Source organism: Melanerpes formicivorus, unplaced genomic scaffold, assembly GCF_026170545.1.
Source record: "Melanerpes formicivorus ecotype bairdi unplaced genomic scaffold, bMelFor1.0.p_v2 SCAF_23, whole genome shotgun sequence".
Taxonomy (NCBI): domain Eukaryota; kingdom Metazoa; phylum Chordata; class Aves; order Piciformes; family Picidae; genus Melanerpes; species Melanerpes formicivorus.
Genome location: NW_027142375.1, coordinates 11,457,062 through 11,483,330, shown reverse-complemented (window position 1 = coordinate 11,483,330; position 26,269 = coordinate 11,457,062). Strand labels below are relative to the sequence as shown.

The 26,269-nt window shown below is 39.4% G+C and overlaps 1 protein-coding gene across 4 annotated transcripts in view; it reads right to left on the bottom strand.

The window, feature by feature from the left end:
* Positions 1-26,269, bottom strand: part of ETV1 (ETS variant transcription factor 1) — a 67,889-nt gene that overhangs the window by 15,280 nt on the left and 26,340 nt on the right. For 3 of the 4 annotated variants that reach the window (XM_068152512.1, XM_068152513.1, XM_068152515.1), the window contains 4 exons: positions 18,090-18,219; positions 16,641-16,829; positions 12,810-13,057; positions 678-744 (listed from right to left, as the gene is read on the bottom strand). In XM_068152512.1, coding sequence (XP_068008613.1) covers positions 678-744; positions 12,810-13,057; positions 16,641-16,829; positions 18,090-18,219 — 634 coding nt within the window. The remainder of the gene's footprint in view (positions 1-677; positions 745-12,809; positions 13,058-16,640; positions 16,830-18,089; positions 18,220-26,269) is intronic. The other variant, XM_068152514.1, reaches the window with a different exon arrangement.

Here is a 26,269-nt window from a genome sequence, read left to right as displayed (position 1 = left end):
CAACCAACCAAACCCTAAAAAACAAACAAACCAAAATTATATATTGTCATGAAAGATACACCAAAGCAGGAGAGCAGAGAGTACAGCCTCTCTTTCAGTGGTCTTTTTCTCTTCGTTCTGTTTTCCTTCTTGCTTTAATACATAAAATATTATTTTACTTAGAATTATTAATTTTGTCAGTGACCTAAACTCTGCCCTAATGAAGTCACAAGGAGTTTTAGTCTGTATCACATGACCAAATGGTCCTAAGCAGCACCAAAACACAGTAAAAATTGTAACAAAAGGAAAACCCAAAAACCTTAACTGAATTTGAAGTATAAAACGGATTTCTTTAACAGTTAACTGAGCCTGTCACACAAATAGCCTGGAAAATATCACTTAAACAGACTGGGTGAAATGGACAAAACTTTAACTGTCTCTTCCTTTCAACTGCTAGAGGCCTTGAAAAGCAGAATGACTAAATTCATAATAAATTTGCTTCTATCCTGATCAACTTAGGCACTAAAAGAAGCTATGAAAGAATCAGTGCATCAGAAATGAGACTGGGAAGGGGGAAAAAGATGATGCAAATCTTCCCAGCAGCAGAATTAAACCACTGAACCCCCAATTCCCTCCATGCTTTTTCACTTTTTAACATTTCTCTCATACAAAAGTGATACATAATAGAAAACTTAACTTCTGTTCTGTTTGGGTGAGCCAGGAAGCCTTCTTGCCTCATGTAAATGGAATGGCAGCTAGGCACTTCTGAAAGGAGAAGACGACAATGCTAGTCAAAAGACTGTCTGGAATTATAAGTGTGCAGGTTACCAATGAGACAGGCTGCAGGCAGAAGAGCAACAAAAAGGATGTAAGTTACAGCAAAGAGGAACCTGTCAGCACTACAGAGCAGCATGCACAAGGCATGGCAGAGGAGAAAGCTCACGTGAGGATCACAGATCCCATCCAGTACAAGCACTAAACTCAAAACTGCTTTTGTAATCAACTTTCCTAAAAGCTGACTCCCATGACAGTTATGCTTTAGACCATCCTCAGAACAAAAAAAATCCACACAAGCAAGCACAAATATTTTAAACTCTCTGCTTGTACATCTACCTTTTTAACTAGTTTGACCTAACTGGTTTAAAACACTTACACAGAAAATTCTGCTAGTCACAGTGGAGACTTAGAAACTCTGCATTAATACAAGGGAAGCCAGAGTAAATTTAGAGTAGGATATTGCTTTCAAGACTCCAAATAACGATTTGAGGGGTTAAGGAAGTTTTCTGCATGTGCTAAGCATTTAATCTAGGAATTCAAATGCATCAATTTCATCCTCCACCTGTACCTCCTTAAACAACAAATGACACCATGCACCCCATCCCCCAAGAGAAAATTACTGTGTACATTCTAAGTACTAAAGACATTTATTTGCCATTTCCCAGCTCTACCCAAATTTGCAAGAAAAATGAGAAAAACCAAAGAGAGACAATCAAAGCAGTGTTCTTTACATGTCTATTTTCATCTGCATGTCTTGCATTGTCCCCAAGCAGCCACATCCCCTACACAGGGAGTTGCAAACAAAAATACACCATAAATGTTTGCCCATCTAGACCATGTTTAACCCACTTCTTGGACATCAAAAGTCTTGCTTAACAAAGTCTATTTGATCTTGTGATAAATAACTACCCTAAGCTATGCAATCTGTTACCAGTAACTTGTAACTCTTTAAGAGGTGTAGAGGTCGAAAGAGCAGACATTTATTTTTCCAACACTGCCTACAGACTCTTTCAGACTGTGATTCCAAATTTCACTGTTCACTGACTAGTGATGAGTATCAAAGATTTGGCAGGATAAGAAAATGAGGTTTTACACTGACTTCACAGAGCAAGTGAAACACAGGGCAGTAATAATAATAAGTTTCCTCTAACAGTCCATGGTCTCGCTTGCACGTCTGTGCCGAACTCTTCATTACTTCCTGTCTCCATGTGCCCAGCCTGTTCAGACCTCCAGAATCTCTGAAGTCTCAGGCAGCTATTCTGAGCAACCACAGGAATCAGTGATTCAGTGATCACCAAAGTATAGCTCTGCAGGCTACAAGTCAGGGCTACGAGTAGTGGCTTACCTGCAAGGAGTCACTCATGTTACCAAACAGATTGGATTTTAAGGAGAATGGAAAAATTTACGTAAAAAAGAGGAAGTTGTAGAACTGAAACAGATGCTGGTTGCTATTTTAGGTAAAAATGCACTAGTATTGGCAGCAAACTCCTTTTCGACTCATGAACTCCACTCTTGCAAAGTGATACAACAGAGTATATGGAATAAAGACCGATGCATGTTTCCAAGAAGTTGCATTCTTAGCCAATTTGGGGTTTTATCTCCCATGTTCCTATGTCATTTATAATTAACATCTGGAGTCTTTTTAAGGCAAGCACTGTTTGTATCGTCGTTACTTAATCTTCTGGTTAGCTTGTGCTTAAATAGTCCACAGAGGACCGAAAAATACAGCAAGGAAGAGTTTATTTCTTGTAAAGTAACTAGAGTCTTGTTATCCTAAAGTGCTATCAGTTAATTTATGACTATCAGAGTGGGTCAGACTCTAATCAAATTGTAGAAACATTTCCAAAGTGATTATTCAATCAAATGACTAACATGGTTAATTAGGAGCCATAAACATTGCTCTGAAGTTCATCAAAGTAATGACTTGCCCAGAAAAATTACTGCTAATTAAATTGCCTGCTGCTTTCATTTCTACCTTATCTAATAAAAAGTCCAACCAATGAAATTTAGCATTGCAGTTCTAAATTGTACTAAATGCTTGACTAAGACCCAGAAGTATTTTTACAAGCTAAGCGGAGCTACTTCAAAAGAAAACATTTTAGTGCAGAAATTACAGAGCAATTACATGTTTTCTTCTACTTAAAGCATTGTTTCAAGAGAACAAGTAAGACAGAAGCAGACAGAAAATACTTCCAGGGCAGGATTCAAGTGTTTGCGGAGACTGATTCTATCACCTCTTAGCAATTTTTAGTCTCTGAAGAAAAATGTCTCTGACTTTAGGACAAACAACAAGCTTATTTCAGACTTTTAATGAAGTCATTCCCAATGTAAAGTTACATCATCTCCAGAACAGCAGAGTACCTTTAACAACATAAACCTAAAAATATGGAGACAAGGAATAAAAGTATTTCTCTTTTATTATTAATTTGGAATACTTAGGGGTCATTCTCCATTGCTCCACTTGCTAACAGCAACATAGCAGTCATCTTAAACCAATGGTTGTGATCTTGTATCATCATGCTGGTTTGAAACCATTTTTTTCCCAGTAGCCATTGCTTTAAAATCATGTAATGTAGACACTGCAGAAATGCCTTCTCATCTGTAACTGTCACAGAGAAAAATACTGGAAATAGGCTCAGCTCTGCCTTAGTCAAAATATATCAAAGCAGAAAAAGCCCAGAGTTCCTCAGGGCAGGAAAAACCTGCTACTGCATTTAGCAGGCACATGTTCTAGGTTTCATTATCAAGCAAGACACTTGAGTGGTCCCTTGGTAAAGAAGTATTTCATATTAATCATCATATCAGAACTTAAAGGGTTAACACAAAAGGGTTTTCTCAGCCCTGCATAACTCAAAGTGGGTAAAGAATCCTTAAATCCTCTTTTCTGATGGTTTTTTTGAAGATCAGGACTAGGTTTCAGACCCTGTACCAAAAAAGAATTTCAACTCATGTGCCTAGCTAGGTAAGACACGGGGAAGACAAAGCTTCTGCAGGCCATGGGATGAAATGATTGTCTTGAATGAAGCAGAGCCACACAGGAACTGTAAACCTGAACTGGCAGTTACTCTTCAACTGTTCCTGTTTCTGACCTTACAAAGACTTCCTAACTAAAGGACACATTGTTACACTACACTCTTAACTCTGAATTACTTTGTAGTTCACTTTATCAACATCATCCATTCTAGGGGCCCAAGGAACTACCCATGTACACGTGACAAAGCACAGTGTGATACAGAGGTATTGCATTACATACCTGTGTGTGCAGAGAGATAGAAGGGGAGACCAAGGCTTAGAAGGCATGCACTATCCATAACAGCCAGGGTGAAGAAGTTGAGCTGCACGCCTGGCTTTGGTCTCCACACGTGGCAGCTACAGCTCTGGTGAATGGTATGATGTACTGGCAAGCAGCTGCCTTATGCAGTGAGCCTGATAACAACTTACTCAAACACCTCAATTCATAGACGAAACCTGTCTACTTCCCTACAGGTATAAAACAAAGAAATAACAATAAAAATGGAACCACCTTACTGTTTGCCTGCATACTTGTGCAATTTACATGCTTCATATTAAGAAGAGGTCCCAAAAGGAACTGCTCCCAAAGGAGTAGATCCCCAAAGCTTTGGAAGGACTGCACAGGTAGTGGATTTAACGTACACCATATCCTTCTCCTCCATTGTCCTTTTGATCTGAAAAGTAATTACATGGGTTTGGGCTCCTATTTCAGCCATTCAGGGCTGGTATATCTATCCAAACAGTCTTAAATGTGCTGTGTGACTTGTCTACCCAGAGGCAAGAGATACAGCACATTCAGATTCTTCCACCTTTGTGCAACTGGACACAGAAGGGCACACACAAGCCCCTGGGGTAGCTGCGATGAATGCAGCTCCCAGGCACTACTCATACATGTCAGCCTGACCCTGTACTGCCCACACGATGAGCTGCTGCACTGCCTGTCCTTCATTCAGGGCCTTGCAGAGCCTCACTAAACTGAAACAAATCCAAGCCACACAAGCATTTCTATGGTACATGGAGAGGTGGTTGGTGCAGTGGGAAAGATTTTTACCAAGCACAGAGACAAAGGTGGCCTTTTAAAAATGACATGTTCAAACTAGAACACATCATACTTTTAGCCTTTAACTTAAAACACCACAATCACAGTGCAAGTAACTTTTCTGTTCATAGATTTCCAAGAGCACTGACAAACTGTTTACAAAGGAGTGCTTCATCCCCTACTGAAATACTTTTAGCCTCCTGGTGGAAAGCAGCTGTTTATCACCACTGAGAAGCTCTAAACAGCTAAACGGTAAAGAGCAATAGTGAATGCAGTGGGAAACAGACATGGCTTTTTATGTAAGAAAGGCAATTCTTCAAACTAGATTGCAACATGTAGCTGAAGTGGCAGCAGGCATCACTAAGAAAAATACATGATCTGTTTTGCAGGGAGACATAACAAATGATTCTTTTGATCATGAAACCTACAAATTTGTAAAGCTGCAGAACATACTTAGATCAGAATGTGTGTGTCGTTCCAAAAAGAGATACTCAGATTGAAATACGAAAGCTCTTGACAGTCTCCTTATGCAGGGCATGCTTGAGCATATTTCACAACTCAGGTGTTGGTGGGTCAGGCTTTAGTTCATCCACCCTTAAAAGCACTATTCCCTCAGAAGCTATGTAATTACAATAGAGTTCTACAAATTGGTAAAAACTCAGCATTATTTTTTTCATCAGCAGGTTCAGCATGAAAAACTTGGGTGCACTGAAGTCGCATGGGTGAAAAGAGAGTCACTATCTCCTCTGAAAACCAATCTAAATATTAAGGACTCTCTTCCTAAACCATTATGTAGTTTAAGCACATTCAGAAGGGAAGCTATTGTTCATCATTTTGTCAGTTACCAGCCTTCATACCAGCAATTAGCTAAGAATAAAAAACACAACCAAAACCAACATCTCCAACTCTGTGCAATCACAGATAGGCACACATTCCTTTCTTAAAAAATAGCTAATTGACGTTTTGATTTCTTCCACCTCACGTGAAACAAAACTTATGAAGAACTACATTTGGCCCTATCAATTCGTGTCTAAGTGGAATCGTTACACACACAGATTAAAAAAAGAAAGAAAAAAAACAACCTTAAGCAGCTTCCTTTCCACAACTTTGTGTTTTAGATCTGTGAAAACATCTAATGCATTTTCTGAGACCAGATGTCAACAGCCTGTCTAGGCGATGTGTAACTTTTTTTACAGGAGAAAGGAAAACAAAGGCTCATACATTCAGCCCTGAACTGAAATTCCACATGGAGTTGATCTTTCAAGCATACTTTAAAATCATGTATTTGCTTTTATTAACCTCAGTAACTGTAAAAAGGATTTTAAACATCGCTTCCCTCTAAATTAAACAAAAGACAGCAGTATTTTCTCTCTCCCTCACTCCTTTTGTTGGTAATCTTACTGCAAAAATGTCTGTGTTGCTTTTTCTCCCCCACCCCATCCCCTGCCTGTAAAATCGAAGTTGGACAAACACTGCACGGCTGAAGTGACATATTTGAATGGAATTCAGACCAACCAGTTCCTGTTTATGTTTCTGATTTGAGAATGTAGCCTTCCCATTCACTATACATTAGAAACACACCGAGGCCATAAATGGTGTCGGGTTGCAGGCAAGCAGGGCCAAGGAGCATTAATCATTACTTTAAGGCAACTGGCAAAAGCAGCAGCTGAGGGAACACTACACCCTTCAGCTCCGCATAAATGGACATTCCAGGGTTTGGCGTGTGTGGGTTTGGTGGTTGCTGCCTTCCCCACCCCCCCCTTTTCCTTTCAGCATCCATTTTATGAATGAAACTTCAGGCTGCAGAGAGTCCATTCATACAAAAGCTGTGCTCACAGAGCTCAGTCTCTCGGGATCAATCGGTCTTGGGTAAGGCCGATATGATTGGTTTAAGGCAGGCTTCAGCCTTCCATTACTGATTTAAAATGCAGCCCGTGTCCATTTGACCTGCGTTAATGCACAAAGAGTAAATCCAGACTGTGCTCTCAATCCTCAAATCAAATCATTAGCCAGTGCCACTTACTGTAACTGTAGATTTAGAGGATATTTATCCATTTCTTTGAAAACCAGGGACTGCAGGACAGTTTTTCAGATTGCACTGTCTGTGCTGAAAGAAAAAAATAGATATATGGCCTCCTGCCTATATGCCCACATTAGCTTGTTATTCAGGTTTCCCTTTGTTCATGGAGATAGTATTACAAAATGAATTCTATTCTAACTACAGATTTCTTTCAGGCAGAATTAGTGAATAGAGGAAGTCAGCTAGAAGGGAAGTGAGTGAAAAGTTAAAATTCTGCCTTTCATGACAATCTTCTGTAGTCCAGATTTCCCAGGTTTCCCCCTCAGATGCTCTCATTTTCTGCTGTTATACCATCCCACAGCAGATTTCTGTTTCTGTGTTTTAAGAGCAAGTACAAAGTGCAGTGCAGCTTGGCTACCTAACAAAATCCACGCTCGCTCGCTGAAGCAACACAGCAAAACAACCTCCCAAAACTAGAGGGTGAAATATTTTAAACCACTGAAGTGAAACTCAGGAAAACTGCAAAAAACAAAACCAAGGAGGGGAGATTTCTTAAACTCCTATCCCTCCTCCCACCACTGCCTTTATGCCAGCCAGATTTTCATTGAGATCAGTTGTACTGCTGTGTAAAAGAATTTCTTTAAGGTCATAAGGAGCTGTAATTTTAAGATGCGTGCACTGAGACACCATATCCAGGAAAAGGCTGGAATCAGTTCTGTTTGACAGAGCATTTATAAAAACTATGTTCCAAAACACTGCAAATATTTGCAGCCTGACAAAAAAAGGAAAGAAAACCTAGTGAGAATTTGAGGAAAAAGATTAAGCAGCTGAAGGATTTATGAAGCAAGCTCTCCACAAAGAGTCACACACAGAGACTAAAAGTATACATGCAAACTGTCTACAGAGATTTAGAGGTGGAACATTAATACCAAGGAATTGTTCGGGATGAGCCAAAGAGGTGTAGCTGTGAGCAAGGGAATGTAACTGATCAAAGGGAAAATTTAGGCTTACGATCAAGAAATATTTCTTAACTGTGAAGTCTATTAGTCAGTGAAATAATCTCCCAGGGGAATAATTGTAGTAATAATACTTAGCACTCATACAGTGCTTTACATTTTCAAAGCACTGTAGAAAAATTAGCCAATATAATTAAAGACAGTAGAAGCAGCACCAGAAGTTGTGTCATTTTAAACGCTGCATGGTCAATAGTCTAGAGAATATCCTGGAAATAGCAAATTTGTAGTGACTGACTAATTAAGATTTCCCTTTTTCTTTTGTAGTAGCATCTCCATATGCTTAAACTTTACCTCCACTCCAGAAAATATAATAGAATATCCCATTGTTGTTGAAAAATAAGGTAAGAAGGAAAAAAAAGTAGAAGAAAAAGAACATAAAACAAAACAATCCAAAAACCTGCAAACATTTCCAAGATTTTTTTTTTCTCCTCAAAACTTTAATTCAATACACTCTTATGCTGCTCAGCAAACTCCCAGATTTAGGACATGTCAGCTGATCTCTAGGGAATGAGATGCTACTTGGAATCTTTTTCTACATTAACTTATATTGATTTTGTTTTCAAAAAACACTACATCAGGTATTTGAAAGGGTTCCTCACTTTTATTCTGTTCCCAGTCATTAGGCAAATACACATCTATAACATGAATGGTCGAATGCTAACAGCATCCTATACCTAGAAAAGCAGACTCATGAGGTTAAGAAGTGTCGTAATTACAACTTCCTACACAACCTTGACACAACCTCTTTGTTGCAAATCAGTTACAACACAGCCTTTTGCCTCGGCACTCTTGTCTGGAGTGCACAGGTCAAAACTGTTTGGGGGAGGGAGAGCCATACTGTAAACAGCTTTGCAGGTGGAGCCCCTACTTCATTTGCTACAGAGGCTGGAAGCTGTGTACTTAATGAGGTAGAACCCTTCAAATAAGGAAGGGATGACCTCAAGATTAATGCAGCTGACTGGCCAATTTTAGGCTCAAACAGAGCCCATTCCAGCCCCAACAAAGTTTTCTAAAGCTGTCACATTGCTTCTGCGCTGATTTTTCACATTATATATTTTTTTTATTCTTGCAGTGCTTATATAGGAGCCCTAATCTGATGCTCAAGTATTTCCTTCCCTAGAAATATCAAGTCCCTAAGGAGCTCAGTGGTGAACATATATGTTCTTTAAAATTACCTAGTTATAAACAGGTACCCAGAATAAACAGGTATATCTTTTTTATGTGTCTCTGCCTCTGTTCATCTCTCTGTACAGAGAAGCAGTTCCCCAACCACCCTCACAGACCAACACAAAGTATTTATTACTTGTGAGGCCTCAGAAATTAAAGGGAGGAGCAACTCAGAAAGCAAGGCATGGAGATTACTGTCTGTTTGAATAAGGCATTCTTTTAAGTGATGTGACTAGTATCTTGGAAGAAAACTTTTGAGGTGACAAGAATTCAGAACTTCTAAGGTTCATTCAAGCCTATTAATTGTGAGGTTATCCTGAATTTTAGCTGCGAGGACAGCCCTGCTCATGCCCCTAACCTGCTCAAGACAGACTGAATCTATCTGGATTGCAATAGATAAATTCCTGTCAATCAGTGCTAAGTATATGCAAGCAACAATTCCTCTTCTATTTATCTCTAACACCACAGTGATACACATTTTAACGTTCCCAAAGACATGGTCACAAAAGAACTTTCCAAGCAAAGTAACTATTTCAAACTATTGGGCAAGAATAAATATGACATTTAAACTTAGTAATTTAAGATGTAATTTTAGAACTAGATTCTTAATTGATACACACATAGCTTAGAGTCATACCTTAGTATATTTGCAAATACGCTACAGTAAGTGGAGAAGACCAAGTCTGCAAAGATCCTGCTTATAAATAAAGCCTAGAATAAATGAGGCATCTCAAGTTTGCTCTTTTTGTTTATGTGTCTCAATAAATGAACTGAATTCTAGAAGTGCTAACTGTACAGCAATGCCCACTAATAGCCCTTGTAAACAAAGGTCTTCAGAAGCCTTCTGGAGTATATGGCACAAAATCAGAAAGTTCCTCACGTTCTTGGCTGCATTTTTGGTGCTTAGAGTTGCTAGATATAACAACAAGTACTAAATACATCTGACTGGTAGCCATGGAAAAAAACCCAAACGATTAAATCCATGGCACAAAATACAGCCTGATTGATGGAACATGTATGATGCACTGTAGCTGCTAGAAGTGAAGATGGGTAAGAGCGAGCTTCTACTCTGTTGACATTTTTCTTTATCCATTATCTCAAACATTCTGTAGTAGAAATTGCATACCTGCAATTACAATTACAACTAATTGATCTGCCATTTCCCATGTCATAATTAATGTCATGTTTTAATAGAGTTATAATCATTCCATAATAATGCTTTTCATTCACCAGCTTCCCACAAAGTATAAAAGTATAGTGCACAAAAGCAATGAAGTTTTATGAGGCTCTTTCAAAAACATCCCAAAAGGAACATCTCAGTGTATTACAATGAACTTCTTAAATATGTTTCTATATTCTTATCTGAGCTGCAATAAAATACCATGCAAAAATACTTCACTCTAGCATTCCTCCTTCCCTGTACATCCATAGGTGAAAAATGAAATCAATGATTCAGTGACAAATACATTATGCTTCCTAAGGGGTTATTTAATGTACTCTTAGCAAGGATGGAAAATGATGGTTTCTAGAGAACAGATGGTAACAAGACAAAATATCAACAGACCACAGTTGTTGACTGCAATTTATGGAGTGTACAGATGTGTCAACTTAAATGCAGTGATTCTGAGGCCAATAAAAGTACTTCCTGATACCAAGAGATTAATTTTTCATGACCACTGGTTACACAGCTTTTACATTTTTTAAAACTAATTATTCATCTACAAAAGAAACAACCATTTTGCTTGAATGTCATTACTATAAAGTGGGATGTTGTTCTTACTGGTACTAAAAACAAGAATAAAAAAAGGCATGAGAGGATTGGATACAAGTTTGAGGAATAAAATTTCCTGCCTTTTTTCCATAAGGAATATTCCAAAGAAAGATGAATTCTAGCAGTCAACCCAGATGTAAAGTGATAGAATACAATAAGGAGCTCAGTATGAAGCATGCTTACAAAAGGGCCTTTTTTCAGCCTTTAATTTAGCAGGATGAATAACAGTGCTTGTGTAGGTTGCAAGGGACTGGTAGTGCCTGAAGCTGCAGTCCCCCTTTTACTATCCATTGCCACATTCACTACGCAGATCATCTCTCCCATGCTGCTCTGTGAGACTCAATATACACGACTGCCAAAGCCACGTACCTCAGAACCAATGACCAGGTGAAATTCTAGATCTCAACCTTGTAATTTGAACTCATTTTCACCTTCTCTTACCCTTCAACTTGGGAGAAATATTTCACTCCTGATCCCCTCCCTCTATAGGCCTAACTCAAATTTACCTATGCATTGGGTTCTTTGCTTGCCAAGAAGAAGAGAGGAGAAAGCAGCTCTCTTTTCAAATTCTCCTAACACAGAGATAAACTCTAAAACAAGCCCTGAACATTGACAATACCCAAAATACCCCACTAAATGCATAATGTTAAGTTAGCTACAGAAAAGGCAATAAAAATCAGTTCTCCACTGAATCAAACTATAACCTAGTTTGTCATGGGCTAAACTTTCAAAGGAGGCCTCAACTCATCTGTCAAGTAGCCTTCAGGAAACAAACTGCAAAAGCCTCTAGCAAGAGACTGAACCAGCCAGAGAGCACTGCAGGTATTGCAGCATCCAGAGGAGAGTCAGGCTGAAGTCAGGCAGGATCCCAGCAGTTGACCCACTGCCCAAGTTGGCAGGTATGTGTACAAAAGCAATGTACCTTCCTCCAGAAACACCACAAGGATTCACTGAAATTTCCTTTCAGCAGTGTGGGGTACACACAGTCAGACAGAGGCACAGCTGAAAAGGAGCTGCAGAAATCGCTTCCATTGAAACTGAAAAATGTGTTTTGATCACATTTTCTTGGCTCTATGTTGATCAACTGTTTACCCCACCTAGCCCACTCCATGCTGTTTTAATCTCAGCTTCTCTCCATGCCACCCTTACAGCTTCCTTCTCCTTGTTACTTGATGCTCATTACTAAACTCCTTTTTTATTTCCCCAATTCCCTCTCTCTTTTACCAAGTATAATACAAATACTATGTTTAAATTGTGGCAAACATTTACAATGTTATTCCTTTGATTTGGTTTTATCCTTTCTATCCTTCCTATCTTTTCTGTTTTGACCAGAAGCTATTGAGAGCAGCTCTGCCTCCACCTTTTCTGTTCTGTACTGTCTGTAGAGCAATAAGGCTCCATTCCAGCCATCCTATAAGCACAACCATAATAAACATTATTAATAGCAACAGCGTATTCCCCACATCAGCAGCCTGGCATTACAGATTATGCACCTCCACAAAACATAGCAGCATGCACAAACTGAGAAGCTGACACCAATTTGGCCGATTCTTCTCCCTCATTGGTTTTATAGCCGTATAAACCCCACTTCAGCGGAGTTACTCCTGATTTAAAGTAGTGCAAGTAAGAGGAGAAAGAGTCCTCTATTTCTGGCAGGCAAATGAAAGAGCTCATAAAATGGAGCACACAAATTCAGAGGTCAGAGATGAGATAGTACAGAATAAGCCCCTTCTTAAGCAAAGCACAGTTTTGCACCCATGATTTTTTTCTTTTCCAGTTTATTTAACTTGCGCACTTTCTGGACAGAGTTCTGGAAAATGAAATCCTTTACAGAGCAAGCACCAGTGGCACAAGTCACATGGTACTATGTAAGCTTACTACTTTGCAAGCTCTCTCAGACATAAATTACTTTGTGAGACTTAAAAGCCAAAACCCCAAGTTTCAGTTCATATGATAGAGCCAGCAGTAGCACTGGTTTGGTCTCATTTATTACTTTACTACACAGAACTAAAGGAGAATCTCACCTACCTGAATCATATGCAAAATCCCTAGGTTCCTGTTTAATCATCAGAGGAGGGGGGAAATTTTGACTGGCTGCACCGCCAACCATAGCGTTGTGTTCATAAACTGGATCATGGTACTCCTGCTTAAAACCTTGAGGCGGGAAAGGGATGTTTGGCTCAGACATCTGGCGCTGATAAATTGGACGTCCTTCCCTTGGCATTGCAGGCAAAGGTGGGAAAGAATTGCAAGGTTCAGAGAGCTGGCGGCGAAATCTAGGATACAAGTTAGAGAGGTCATTGTAAAGGACTTTAGCTATATTCTACTCCCCAAACATCTCCACAGGTCATGACTAGTGGCTCTATCACTTTCTCAGCAGCAAACATCTTGCTTAGGTAGAGTTTTTTGTTCTTTCCTGAGTATTAGCAACATATTGTTTGTACTCTAATTTACTCTTACCATTCTTACTGTTACAGGGAAACCATTCTGACCACAGCAAACATTTAGAACAAAGAGTATTGTCCGCCTTAATATTTGGAATCATTCCACAGTTCTGTCCTCAGAGAGAGGACAGATCTCAGGGGAGATGTACCTGAAAGGTTGGCACTGCATTCCAGCTCTAACAGGAAGAGAATGTGGGCGCTCCAGAAAAATGAGAGGGTGCAAATTTTTGCTAAGAGAAACACTGCCTGAGAATTCCCCTCTTGCCTTCATATGTTCCCTTGGTCATTTCTACATGAAAGAAGTCAGCCATATAAGTCATATTGTCATTCACTACTCCCAAATGCTCTTCAGTAGGCATAAAATCTGATAATTCAGTTTTAAGTTCACCTCATTTACACGCAACACTACTCAAGAACCTGTGCTTATTACCATCCTGCCATAAAACATATCTAAGTGAAAAAATTACTTGGACATCTGCAGGTTCAGAGGCATAGAGAAGAATACAATCATGCTGTTTCCCCACCGTGCCCTGATGAACTGCTCAAAGTCTTCCTATTATCTCCTGCAGATTACCACAGTAGTGATAACTCTCCATGTACTAATACTGTATCTGCACTAATCCACAGCAGATGCAATGTTGTTGCAACAAACTGCTTACTAACTGTAACCACTCATCATGAACAAAACACAGGTTAAAAATAAAGAAAAAGGAAAAAGAAACTTGTGCCTTTGTCTATGAGTTTCTCACTGACACACACACACACAAATAATTAATAAAGCAAGACCTAATCAATATTCAGCTTCCTGTACTTTGTATCTGAACTCACTTTGGTTCACACAAGAAAAAGCTGACATTCTCTCAGAGCAAACTGGATGAATGAAGAAGAATGCAGGGGTTTGATTGCACAGGCAATACAAACCTTGACTGTCAACTCATATGTTGCACATATTTCTAAAACAATTTAGCTCTGTGATAATATTGCTGTGAACTTGGTCTGACAAATATTTACTGCCATAGCTTAATTACCAAATACTGTGGGAGCTACAGAGATAGAAACTATTACAATGTAGTGGGGGAGACAAAATTAATTTTTTTAATGCTACTGTAAATATCCTGGTTTGCAGTAGAAAGAGTACTGCACTGTAACACTGGCTTTTGCAAATCCACCTACACCTGCAGAAAATAAACTTAGAAACTCAAATGTATTATGAAACAGGCTGACTGGCACTGCATTCATTTCCCTCTTTTCCTTTTTTCATTAGCCAAAAAAAGAAGCAGAAATTATCATTAAGAACTGTCAAGGAGTGAATCAGAAAATTGCAACTTGAAGTTAAAATAAGAAACAGGCTCACTCACAAAGCCTCAAAGGAAGTTAATAATACTTGTTGTACTGGAAGCTTTGTATGGAATCAAGCCATTTGTTTATACAAGTGGATTTGATTCCTGTTGGTACTTGTTAGGACCACTTATCGTTCATATATTCATGCCCTGTATGAAGATGTATGGGCTGTATGTTCTAGATACTAACACTGCCTTATGCCACCAATGCATGTTCCAAAGAAATATGCCATGAGTTATAAATTTAGATATGAACTCACATAGGTAGGTCATTTTTTCAAATGACGTTTTCTGAACACACTCATTGTAGTAGCACATCCCCTTCTAAATTGGGAAGATTTTAATTCACAAGAACACAAAGTACACATTTGCTTCAAACGACTGAACGTGCCAAGCTTCAAAATAACAGTGAAAATGGGGGAAAATACCTTTCACTAGAACTGTACCTTTCTTTGAAAAAGGAGAAAAATGAGTTTTTTTGGCTGAGTCAGCTATTTTGGACTTTACTGAACACATGACGGTCTATTACAGAAGAGAAGCATTAGTGCAAAATGCTACAGAATATGAATATCAAAGAGGGGGAGTTGGGAAAGAATAATGTAAAGAGCCTACAAAGCTCGAGCAGAGAGAGTGTTAAGGGTATCGAAATACTAAGGTTCATGCAAATATCGGTAAACGCTCATATTAGGGCTGACATACAGCTTGAGTACTCTATGTACAAGTTGCTTTAAAACAAAAGAGTTTTTTCATCTGCAAAATCTTATTATTGCTTTCTGCACAGAAGTCACTTAGCTTCTGGAGATTTCAGTCTCCTGACAACTTGACTTTAGTGTGTACACAGAAACACGTTTATTCACCATCCTGTAATCAAAACCACTGCCTGGCTTCACTGGGGGCCCGCGTGGTTAGACCACAGTCCATGGAAGGGGAAAAAAACAGTGACTATGGCAGCTGAAGGGGCTGATTCAGTGTTTCTTCACCACCAGAAGGGCTTGTAGAGAACCTTGGGTGACATTTAAAACTATCTCAGTAGAGCACAAACCAGCAATATAAACTATAGCAACCCCTTCAGAAGCGATCTGCACAAATCCTTGGAGGTGACAGGCCTTATTAGAGCAGAAGCATGCAAATCACACCCCCAACAACTGTGATTTTCTTTTCCCGTGCTTCTTAATTAATGTTTAAGAGCCAAGTACAGTTTCTGAAAATATTATGTATCTTTTTACATACAGCTGAAACTTTAAATGCTCAGAGCAATCACACAATACTGCAGACAAAAACAAGTTCATGCAATAAATGTTGGGATAAATAGAATTCCACAAACAAGTGTTCTGTCTCAAAACTCAGGGAAATCCACTGAGCAGATCTGCTGCATAACTGAGCTAAGAAAGACAGTCAGTTGTCTGGGGATTTCTAACATATCAAAACAAAGCTGGGTGACTTAAGGACAGTTCAAACTTTAATTCTAGTCTCTAGCTCTTGTGGCTTTTACTCAGACTAATGTTATTTAAGCACAGTTTATGTTGGCATCTGTTTGAAATGCTACATTTCAAAAGGGGTTGGAAAAATGATTCGCTCTTCCAAAGAGTATTCTGAAGCAGTAGCACCACAACATGACCACTTATCACTTGCATAGGTGAAGTGCTTCAAGAGGCCAGTTATTTATAGCTAGGTTCATGCCTGTTAGTGACTTCACTACCTCGTAGGGGTAATTACTAGCCTCAAGTGAATCACAGATGGAACCTGGAAAGACCACCTGGTCCAGCCTTTCCATAAGAAAAGGAGTCTAACTAAGACTGTCAAGCGCACTGCAATCACCCTCATAGGACAAAGAATCAGGTCATTAAAAGTCTTGTCATTGTCAATATGAAGTCATACTGAAGTGCAGCAAGCGGAGTGCCAGCCTTTCAAAAACCACATATATTTCTGACAACAAGAACCTTTCTGGGTTTCACCTTGCTAGCCCAACCCAGAAGGAAATAGCTTTAGAGAGGAAGCTACTGCTACTCTGACAAGACTTGCAGCCACAATCAAAATATTTTCCGCATGGGTCCCTTGAGTGCTCTGTGTTTTACCTGTGGTCCATAGGGAAGCTGTTGTCTTGAATGGATTGGGATGGAGGAAGATGAGTAGGGAAAACCCGGTCAGGTTTAGGAGTCTGAGCTGAGTTTGGGGAGGCATGGTGCAGTGGTGACACAGGAGTGCTGGATGGCGTTGGTGGGTTGGAGGGCCTCATTCCCACTTGTGGCTTCTGATCATAGGCACTATCAGTAAGGCAAAAGCAAAGAAGGGCAGGTTATTTTCTCTGTGAAAAATAATTGTAGCACATATCACAAAAGAAGACACTAAAAACAATACAGCTAGAGGAAAGGGATTTGACCCAGGAAAGCTATAGTATGTTGGCTTAGCAACCCACACTAGGATGTCATCAGCCTCTCCCAACACGTTGGTTGTTTTTTTTTAACCTCCTTTCTTCAAGAATCAAGTGCTGCTCCTACAAATTCACAGATGCTGTTTTCAGAGGTGTCCCAATCAGGAAAGGACTTGAACACACTTTGATCGTCCCTCTTTCCAAACAGGAAAAATGCAGGTATTAGGTAGATGGCAAGCATGAACTTCCGTATTGTCCTATATTGGGCCCCCTCGAATCCATCCAATGCACCAATATATGCATTTGATTTTTGAAATTAAAATCCCTGGGGCTTGCAGGGTGCCAGTCTTTTTTTTTTTTTTTTTAACCTTTCATATCCAGAAAGTTAAATATAAATAGTTTAAGTGCTAGCAGTTTTGGTAGCACATTAATGAGAATGAAAACTCACAAGCTAGATGAAAGATTCCAAAATAGACTGAAATGTCAATAAGAAACCCTTCACTGCTGGCATTAAAGAAGGAGTGACACATAAGTGCAAACCAGGTGAAAGTCAATAAAGAATGCAGTAATATCAAGGCCCTCCACCCTCACAAATAAATAAAGCTTTTATTATCTATCCCTACAAAAGAAGACAACTTGCTTTTGAATAGGTAACAAAGGTGCAGAAATGAAATATTATTCTAAATTGTAACCACCCACAAATACACATGTATAATAGCTGCAAAACTTGGGAGTTACCTAATCATTGCTCAGAACTGCCAATCTCTTGCCTGTTACTCAGAACATTCTCTCTTTCCTAATGTGTGTAATGCATTTTGAAAGTACTTCCAACACAACTCATGGAAAACAAGACACTCCTTCCTTCTATTTCACGCTTGCACTCTGGCTTTTTAAACTCTGGCTATCTCCCATGGAGAAGGAATTGAGAATATGCATTTTGATGAAAAACACTGCTTTAAAATGGTTATGTAAGTGTTTGATACAACTGTAAACAACTCCATCAGTGTTCATCAGCTAAATGCATTATCTCATCAGTCTGTTATCTGCTGAAGAGGTAACTTTTGTAAGATCTCTATTATGGTTTTATTACTCTTTAGTCAGTCCTCATTTAAATCAGCAGTTCTCACTGCCAACATGCTCCTAATTGCTTTACCTGACATTGTACAGGCACTTTTCCCCATAACTGAACTTGAATGGTTGCTCTTGACTGCAAGCGGAGCCAAGTTCCGAACATGGGCTATGGGGTTCCTTCTTGATTTTCACAGGGAGACCGTGAAAAGCCACTGTAAAGAGAAACAAAATGTAATTAAACCCCAAGTACAATATTAACAATGAGCTTTCTCAAGTAAGCTAGGCACTGCTAATTAAACACATGATTAATTAAACTGCTATAATATTAAAAACAATATAGGAAATAAACATTGGGAGTATTTCTCTGGGTGTCAACTGAAAAATAGACACCAGAGATCCTTTGCATTGGCTATTAGCACTTTTATTGTTTAATAGAATGATGGCCAGGATCCCATCTCATTAGCAGCAAAATAACAGCCCACTTATATTTGGCTTAACTACTGTAAATGTTGTCAGAGGCAAAATACTTCCCAGGCACCAAATGTTTATAAGTAGTATTAGTGAGGTAGCTTTTAGCTATAAATGCAATAGTAGTTCACTTCAAAGAGAGCCACACAAATGCAGAATATATTCCTCACGTATAAGGCTCAAGCATATGATCAGTATTCTTTTTGTCCTACAGAATGCATGAAAATTTGCAGCAAAGCTCATGAACCTGAACAATTACATATCCCTTCAGTTATAATCAACATCTGAAAAAAAAACCCCACAAGAAATGGCTTCAGCAATTTTCCCCAGAAATACACAAGATAAAATCCTAGCCCCAAAGTCAATAGTAAATGGGATAAAACATAATCATATCTTTTAAAGGTAGAAGGGATAAAGGGAGCGTGACATAAATGCAGCATTAATTACAAGCTCAAGTTAGTCTGGATTAAGCAAAAAACCCAAAGGTAAAGACAAGGTTGGCCAGAATATTAGTTTAAGGCAGCCAACTTCCCTTACTTCATAGTGAACCTTAATCAAAATTAAAGCAGAAGAAAATTCAAAGTTCACTTGACCCAGACAAATCTAAAGGGGCGAGGATGACAACGGACCAAAAGACAGCTACTTAACAGCTTGAAAACACATCCTTCAGCTTCTAAATAAAATGAGGTTGTAAATACATTTTTGAGTAAATACATTTTAGAGTTCAGAGATCAATTTAATTTTCAACTTTTGATGCTGACACCAAAACACTGTAGTTTGAACATCCCACTCCATGGAAATCATGTATGTGCAGTGGTTCCTGGTAGAGAACCTCAGCACAAAATCGGGCCACTGTTATATACCACCAAGTAGCCTCTTTCCATTCCATTGCACCTGAACTTAGAAAAGACAATTTGTTATGTATGATGTATTTTCTGATACTAATCCACCTGCAAACACACACAGATGTTCAGTGGGATGTTCAGGGGATGGGGAGATAGACGAGGTGCTCTCTAAGAAATGAGCATCACAGCCGCTAAACTCTGAGCAACTGCAAGTTAGATCTGGATTCCAGATTCTCACCATGGGTTCTCCCACAGCTGGGCATCACTGAGAGAACCCTTTCACAAATGGGTCTATTATCACAATGGGTCTACTTCATACTGGCTCTATTAACTGAATCACAAACTTATTACTTGACTACTATTCCTGCCATTGCCTTTCAGCTGAGGCATTTGCAAGATAGCACTGCATTATTTTGCCACATATTTTCACAAAATTCACAAGAATTCTCTCTATAACTGCCATACAGCTATTGTATTTGGTGGATAATAGTCAATTATCTGGGAAGATTACAAAGGAAAAGCAGACAGTTCACAAATACACATGCACAGCACAGTATCTGAAGAAACAGAGACAAAAAGTGGTAAATGTCACAGCAAGGAAAGAACTCTTTCTGTATAAAACTGTCTGAACTTGCACTAAAATAGAAGACCGTGGGGACTTTGTGAATAAAGACACTCATATTTAACAATAGAGCAAAATGCAGCCTGGTCAGCTTTCCTCCATAACTGCAAAGCAGGCTGACATCCCCTAGTTCATTTCCGTTTTTCGCTAGTGAACTCCCAACTGCTGACTCGCCTGGCATGCCCTGGTCAGATAGCACATGCTGCAGGTTCACTGCATGTGATGGACCCCACAACTCCGGAACGGTGGCTCCAATGCCAAGGAAGGCAATCTCTTTGACTTGAATCAGAGAATTAAAACACAAGTGCGACCTTTTTTAAAAGCCAGTATCACGTATTCACACAAAGGCTACATGCTGGTCTGGGTTGTTTTTTTTTTTCTTCTTATTTTAACTTTGCTACTTCCTCAGAGTTAATCTGTTATGAAAAATTACTTCCCTTATTTATTTTTAAATAACGGGAGTACAGAGACTCCCACACCACAGCCCTGTGCGGAGAACTGGCTGCGTATTTCATCACAGCGCTGAGAGCCTGAACGTCTGCTAACAGGCAGTTTTCCAGCTCACTGGCACAGGCACAAGTGAAAGCAGCACATTCATTTTGTGCAATTTGCTTTACCTTCCCACATGGAGTTGGTGCATGTAAAAGGCTGTTAAGTACTAAATTATTCCTTATCAAATCACCATCATCTGGAGTCATGATCAACACTAATTAAATTACTTTCACTGAACACGGCTCCAGCCTGCTGCCTCGGCTGTGAGGTACATTTTATTTTGCTTACTGTACAGTCCTAGCAAGGTACAGGGCACAGTGCTAGAAGGCATATGTGCTGTAGTTTTAATTAAAGTTTACCTCACCTTCCTCCCAGCTTTATAAGCTAGGGTAAAGTGTATCAAATCAAGTAGGTTAACACCTTCATTTCATTTAGGGAAAGCATTACAGTCCAAAGTGATTTTATATTAGATCTTTATCTTAACTACAGTCAGAAAGATAATGTAGCTGTAAAATTTAAAGCCTTCCTCGGGCAGTCCCCTGACACAGTCACCATGCTAAGCTTTATCTCTAACTCCTTAAGTGTACACTCTTAGTGGCAGAAAGGGAAAAAGACAGCCTGAGAAAAATACTTAGTGCACTTCTGGGGGGCTTTCTTGAAGGCTACTTGACCTTCCAAACCCACATCTTAAAAAGTGGTTGAAGATGACAGACTTATTTCAGCAGTAAAATTTCAAACATTCAAGACAGTTCTCGTATCATCAGTGAAACCCTCCACCCATTGCTCTTCAGTTTAGTGCAACATTCATTTTACAGTGCACCTACTGAAACAGATTTTAAACGCACAGCCTTTTGCTAAGATGAATTTTATACCGTTTTCCATTTGTTTTCTTTTGAGAAAAGCAAGGTTGCTTATTTATACAATCTAATTTTAGTGTAGCATACCAAGCTACCAACACATCCAAATTAACAAAATGACATTTCAAACAACCAGCTCCTCACCGCTTCTTTCTTCCTGATGGCAAATTCATTTTACTTAACCCCAGAAGAGAGTCTCAACCATATTAAAGTAACAGGCACTCTGCCTTGATAATGATCTTATTAAGAAGTGACCAAGGGCCAAGATTTTATCCTGAGTGATTACTTACAGATAACCACCTGTGAACTTGAAAGGCAAACAGTCTTATAGCATATATTTAGATGGATGGCTTCAACACCTCATCTGAACTACTAGGGAAAGTCAGAATTATTGGTATCAGAACAGACTCAATCCACAGACCCTGTCTGGAGGTCCTCCAAAGTCAACATGCAGATAAAAATGAAGAAGGACTGCTACCATCTGTAGCAAACTGATTAAGGTATAATACGTTACTCTATGTGTATTCTCTGTGCATAAATATATCTATCTGTAGCTGCAGAGTAAGAAAGTTTCCATGTTATACATAATGTGCTGTTGTATAGAACTGGATTTCATACAAAACAATAATTCCACCATGAAGAAAATTCACACTGAACATGCGAAAAATAGAGGGTAAAACCAGCTACCCCTTGTTTGGAAGTGTTATTCTCCTTTGCTGCCAGAAGCCTAACTTCCAAATGTTTTATTCACTGTAACACTCAATTTAAGGCTCAAATAAACAATTTTATTAAGAACTCTGAAATTAAAGGAGGAGTTGTCTCAGGGGATTTGTGCACCTTCTAGCCTAAGGAACAGGGAACGTGCTACCTCTGAGCAGGTAGATCTGAATCACTTCTTTTGAGAATGCCCCAGAAATGCACTGCATCAAATATAAAGGCAATGGTTTAAAATACTTTTTCAATTCAAGATAAATAAGAAATTAAAAGTATTTTATGGGAAATTGCAAGTAATTTCTCATTTTGAGCAAAAAAGTTGCAACACTCAAACTTCAGATTCCTGCCCAGAACACAAAACAAAATCAGATTTTATTTCTGAAGATGGAGAACTAATTGAAATCTATTTGTTGAAGGTATGGAATACCACTAGTATTCAACAACACTGGCTAACAGCAAACAATCTTGATTCTATTGACCAAAGAGACAAAGATGTCTTATTATCAACACCTGCAGGGCAAGACCATTTCCTATACAGTATGAAATCAACTGACAGCAGCAACTTTGCCTGTGCTAGTGAACTCCAACGTCTCCCAAGTAACACTACACTTTGGCATGAAGTTCGAGGACTTTGTGTCTCTGCAGGGGAAAGGAAGTAACCAGGAAGCAACTGTAAGTCATGCCCTAAACATTCCTGCTGCATGTTTCTGAATTGCTGTTCAAATTTTTTGCTCTCAGATCACCCTCTAAACCCCATTCACTAAATAAACTCATTCATTTTTTGATGATCAGTTGAGGCAAAACTGTTAAAATGTAACAGAATTTTAGAGAGATTTCTTGAACACATTTGGTTAGAAGGGATTTGATTTTCTGAAGAGCAAGATGGAAAGACACAAGATGTAAAAATATATCAGTTCCTACCACTTCAGGTGCAAGACTGACTGAGGTGACCCACGTTAGTACTTGGTAAAATTTCAAAAGCATGAAGATGATGCTGAGTTGCTGGAACGTGTCCAGAGAAGGGCAACAAAGCTGGTGAGGGATTTAGAGCACAAGCCCTCTGAGGAGAGGCTGAGGGAGCTGGGGTTGCTTAGCCTGGAGAAGAGGAGGCTCAGGGGAGACCTTATTGCTGTCTACAACTACCTGAAGGGAGGTTGTAGCCAGGTGGGGGTTGGTCTCTTCTCCCTGGCAACCAGCACCAGGACAAGAGGACAGAGTCTCAAGCTGTGCAGGGGAGGTTTAGGCTGGATGTCAGGAAGAAGTTCTTCATAGAAAGAGTAATTGGCCATTGGAATGGGCTGCCCAGGGAGGTGGTGGAGTCACCATCACTGGAGGTGTTTAGGAAGAGGCTGGGTGAAGCACTTTGTGCCATGGTTTAGTTGATTAGATGGTGTCGGGTTGGACTCAATGATTGCAAAGGTCTTTTCCAACCTGGTTAATTCTATTCTATTCTACAAGAAGGCCCCTTTACTGATAAAGCCAATACTGTCACACTTTAAATCTATCTCCCAATACACAGAGAAATGCAGCAGGCACTTGAAATACATCAGAGTCTCTCCAAGATTCTTTTCCAGTACATTTACCTCTGCCAAGCCCTCCCCTTCCCCCAACACACAAAAATCCATTACTAAAGGGTCTAATCTCAGCTATCAGCACAGAGTGCCTTTTATGGAGCCATTAAACCATTTCTCTTGTTTACAGTGCCTGAAGAAAGATGTGAATTATGTCTGTGACAAAACAGGTGATAACATTTCCAAACTGCTATCAAAATGCAAACTGAAACACACTTAAGGACAGGGACCCTAATTCGTGTTTTTGCAATTCTCCTCGCTTACTAAAACTTAACAGCACTCACCTGATGATTCCAACCAATTATTTCTGCTGCAAGTACAACAGGTAGGCATATTAATCATAGTAATATTTTTTTTTTAATTTTGCTTTCTGTGAACAAACAGTTCATCAAGGAGGGTAGCACTAGTTACTTCTCCAGTGATACTAATGACCTAGGTGCTCTTATCAGTAGATATTGAAAAAAAAATCCAATATAACATTGTGGTTTCATATAAAGCCTGAAATGCTCTATTTCTGCAGCAGTTACTGTTTGAGCCATACATTCAGTTCAGGTATTGGCATATCTGATTCAATGAACTACAGAACTGAACACTTTCTATATGACCTTCTGAAGAGGCTTCAAAAATGTGCATTTAATTTATGGAACAATAGTCTTCAGCATTCTGGAGACTGTTTATTGATTATTTCTTTCTAGATCATTATGATTTGAGCTACAGACCCTTGTAGATAGCTACACTCTGAATTTCAACAACCATTTAATTGGCACCTGACTAAAGACAACAGGATGTCAAAGCAGGGTGCTCTTTCCATTTCATTCCACTATATATTAAGATGAGAAATTCTACCAGTAAGCTTTGGGATACAGAGGGGGAATTAGCTGACAATTCCCTCATACTCTGGAGGTTACTGCTGCTGCAGCTGAATGTGGCAGGCAGCCTAGTATACTAACACAAACTGAAATAAAAACATCATGTTGGAGAGGTGACAGATGACGAGAGGTAGGAGGATGGAAAGACAGTAAAGCCTGGTAACTGAGCCTTTCCAGCTAAACTGTTCCAAATGGGTTTGAGTTAAAGCCTGCACACACAGACCACTGCAATGGCTGAAGACAGAAGTGACTGCAAGCATGTAAGAGCTGCAGTTGTTCTCACCTTAGGCAATCTCTTGCCAAGACAATGGCAAAAAACTCATTTTATTCCTGACCACTACAACAGCTGCAAAGATTAGCAAAACCGTGGATTGATTTTGAAGTGGCTGAACAGATTACATCTACACAGACTCCACCAAGTTCTTCAACCATTTGATCTAGCAAAGTCACCTCTATCAGATCTTAGCTGAGCTCCAGTCAACTGGATTTCATTTAAGTCCCGGTCTCTGACAGACACTGGAAGAAGCTGGTGACAAATTGGATATCTGACACACAGATATGTATCATCACTGTGATTTCAGAGACTATCCTGGCAGTTTATATAAAAACTGAACTCAGACAAGAGACCTGAGCTTTCATTATCTCACAAACAAAAGCTGCTAGAAAAGGGGGGGGAAGTGCATGATCTTGGTACTATTCTCCATCTAATGCATCTAGAAAACTAGAGCTTGCTTAAGATGCAGAATTTGGCCTGGAAGACACCTGGTCTCCACCTAGTCCTACTGAGTGGTGACCACTCTCCTGGAATAGTGTGCCTGTGAATTCGGGTGTTCATGTGTGTGCACACAGAGTCAAATGGAAGTAAGCACATCGAATGCACAAGCATGCCTCTGCAATAATACATCAGGTATGGTCAAAATATGAGTAATACCATAATAAAGAGTAGTAAGCTTTTTCTTTGTCAAATGCATGCATGTAACTGGGAAGAAAATGGAGAATTAGCATGCAGAAGAGAGGAACAAGATGTAAACATGTAGAAATGCACTCAACAAAAAGCTAGTTCCCTGGTGGCCTGGCTCTAAGTCTAGGGAAAGAAATCTGAGGATAGCCGGTATCACAGCAAGTGCTCTGCCACCCCTTGTCTCTGTGCTCTTTCCCAGAAAGTGGAACTTCATGACTGGGCAGTACTTGGCAAATCTGTTGGATATGATTCCATCAATTTGGTCTTTGCCTTGGCTTCAGATCAGATCCTTCCAGCCCCTACCAGCTCACTAGATAGAAACAGCATGGGACCTCATTTTTTTGGAAGCTAGCTCTGAACGATGAGCCCAAGCACCAGCTTTCAAAGCCAACTGGCAAGAATAGAATACGTGGGCAAGATGGATCTATTTGAGAACCTTGTTTAACAAAAAGAAAATACCAGCTTTGAAGTAATCTGTCACCTTTACTGGAAAATATGCAACTACAAATGCACTTTAATAACAGTTAGAACTCACCCTGCAAAATGAAGCAAATTGCTTATTTTCTCTCCCAGCCTAAAGCATACAATAGTGTGCATGTCAATTAACAGTCTACTTGAACACTGCACTCAACAAATGCTACATAATATTATAGTCCTTAAAATCCTCAGGAGGTGGGGAAGGACTGGAGAGGGGGGAGAATAAAAGACAGCCTAAAAATGCGGGATTTGTTCTCAAAGCCTACATGGACTGTTCTCAGATGACATGGTGTAAGAAGCAAAAAAAAAAACCCAAACATATTTCTTCTGAATTTAAATTAGGAATAAGTAGCAAGAAGGCGAAGAGGAACTGCAGAGAAAGCTGG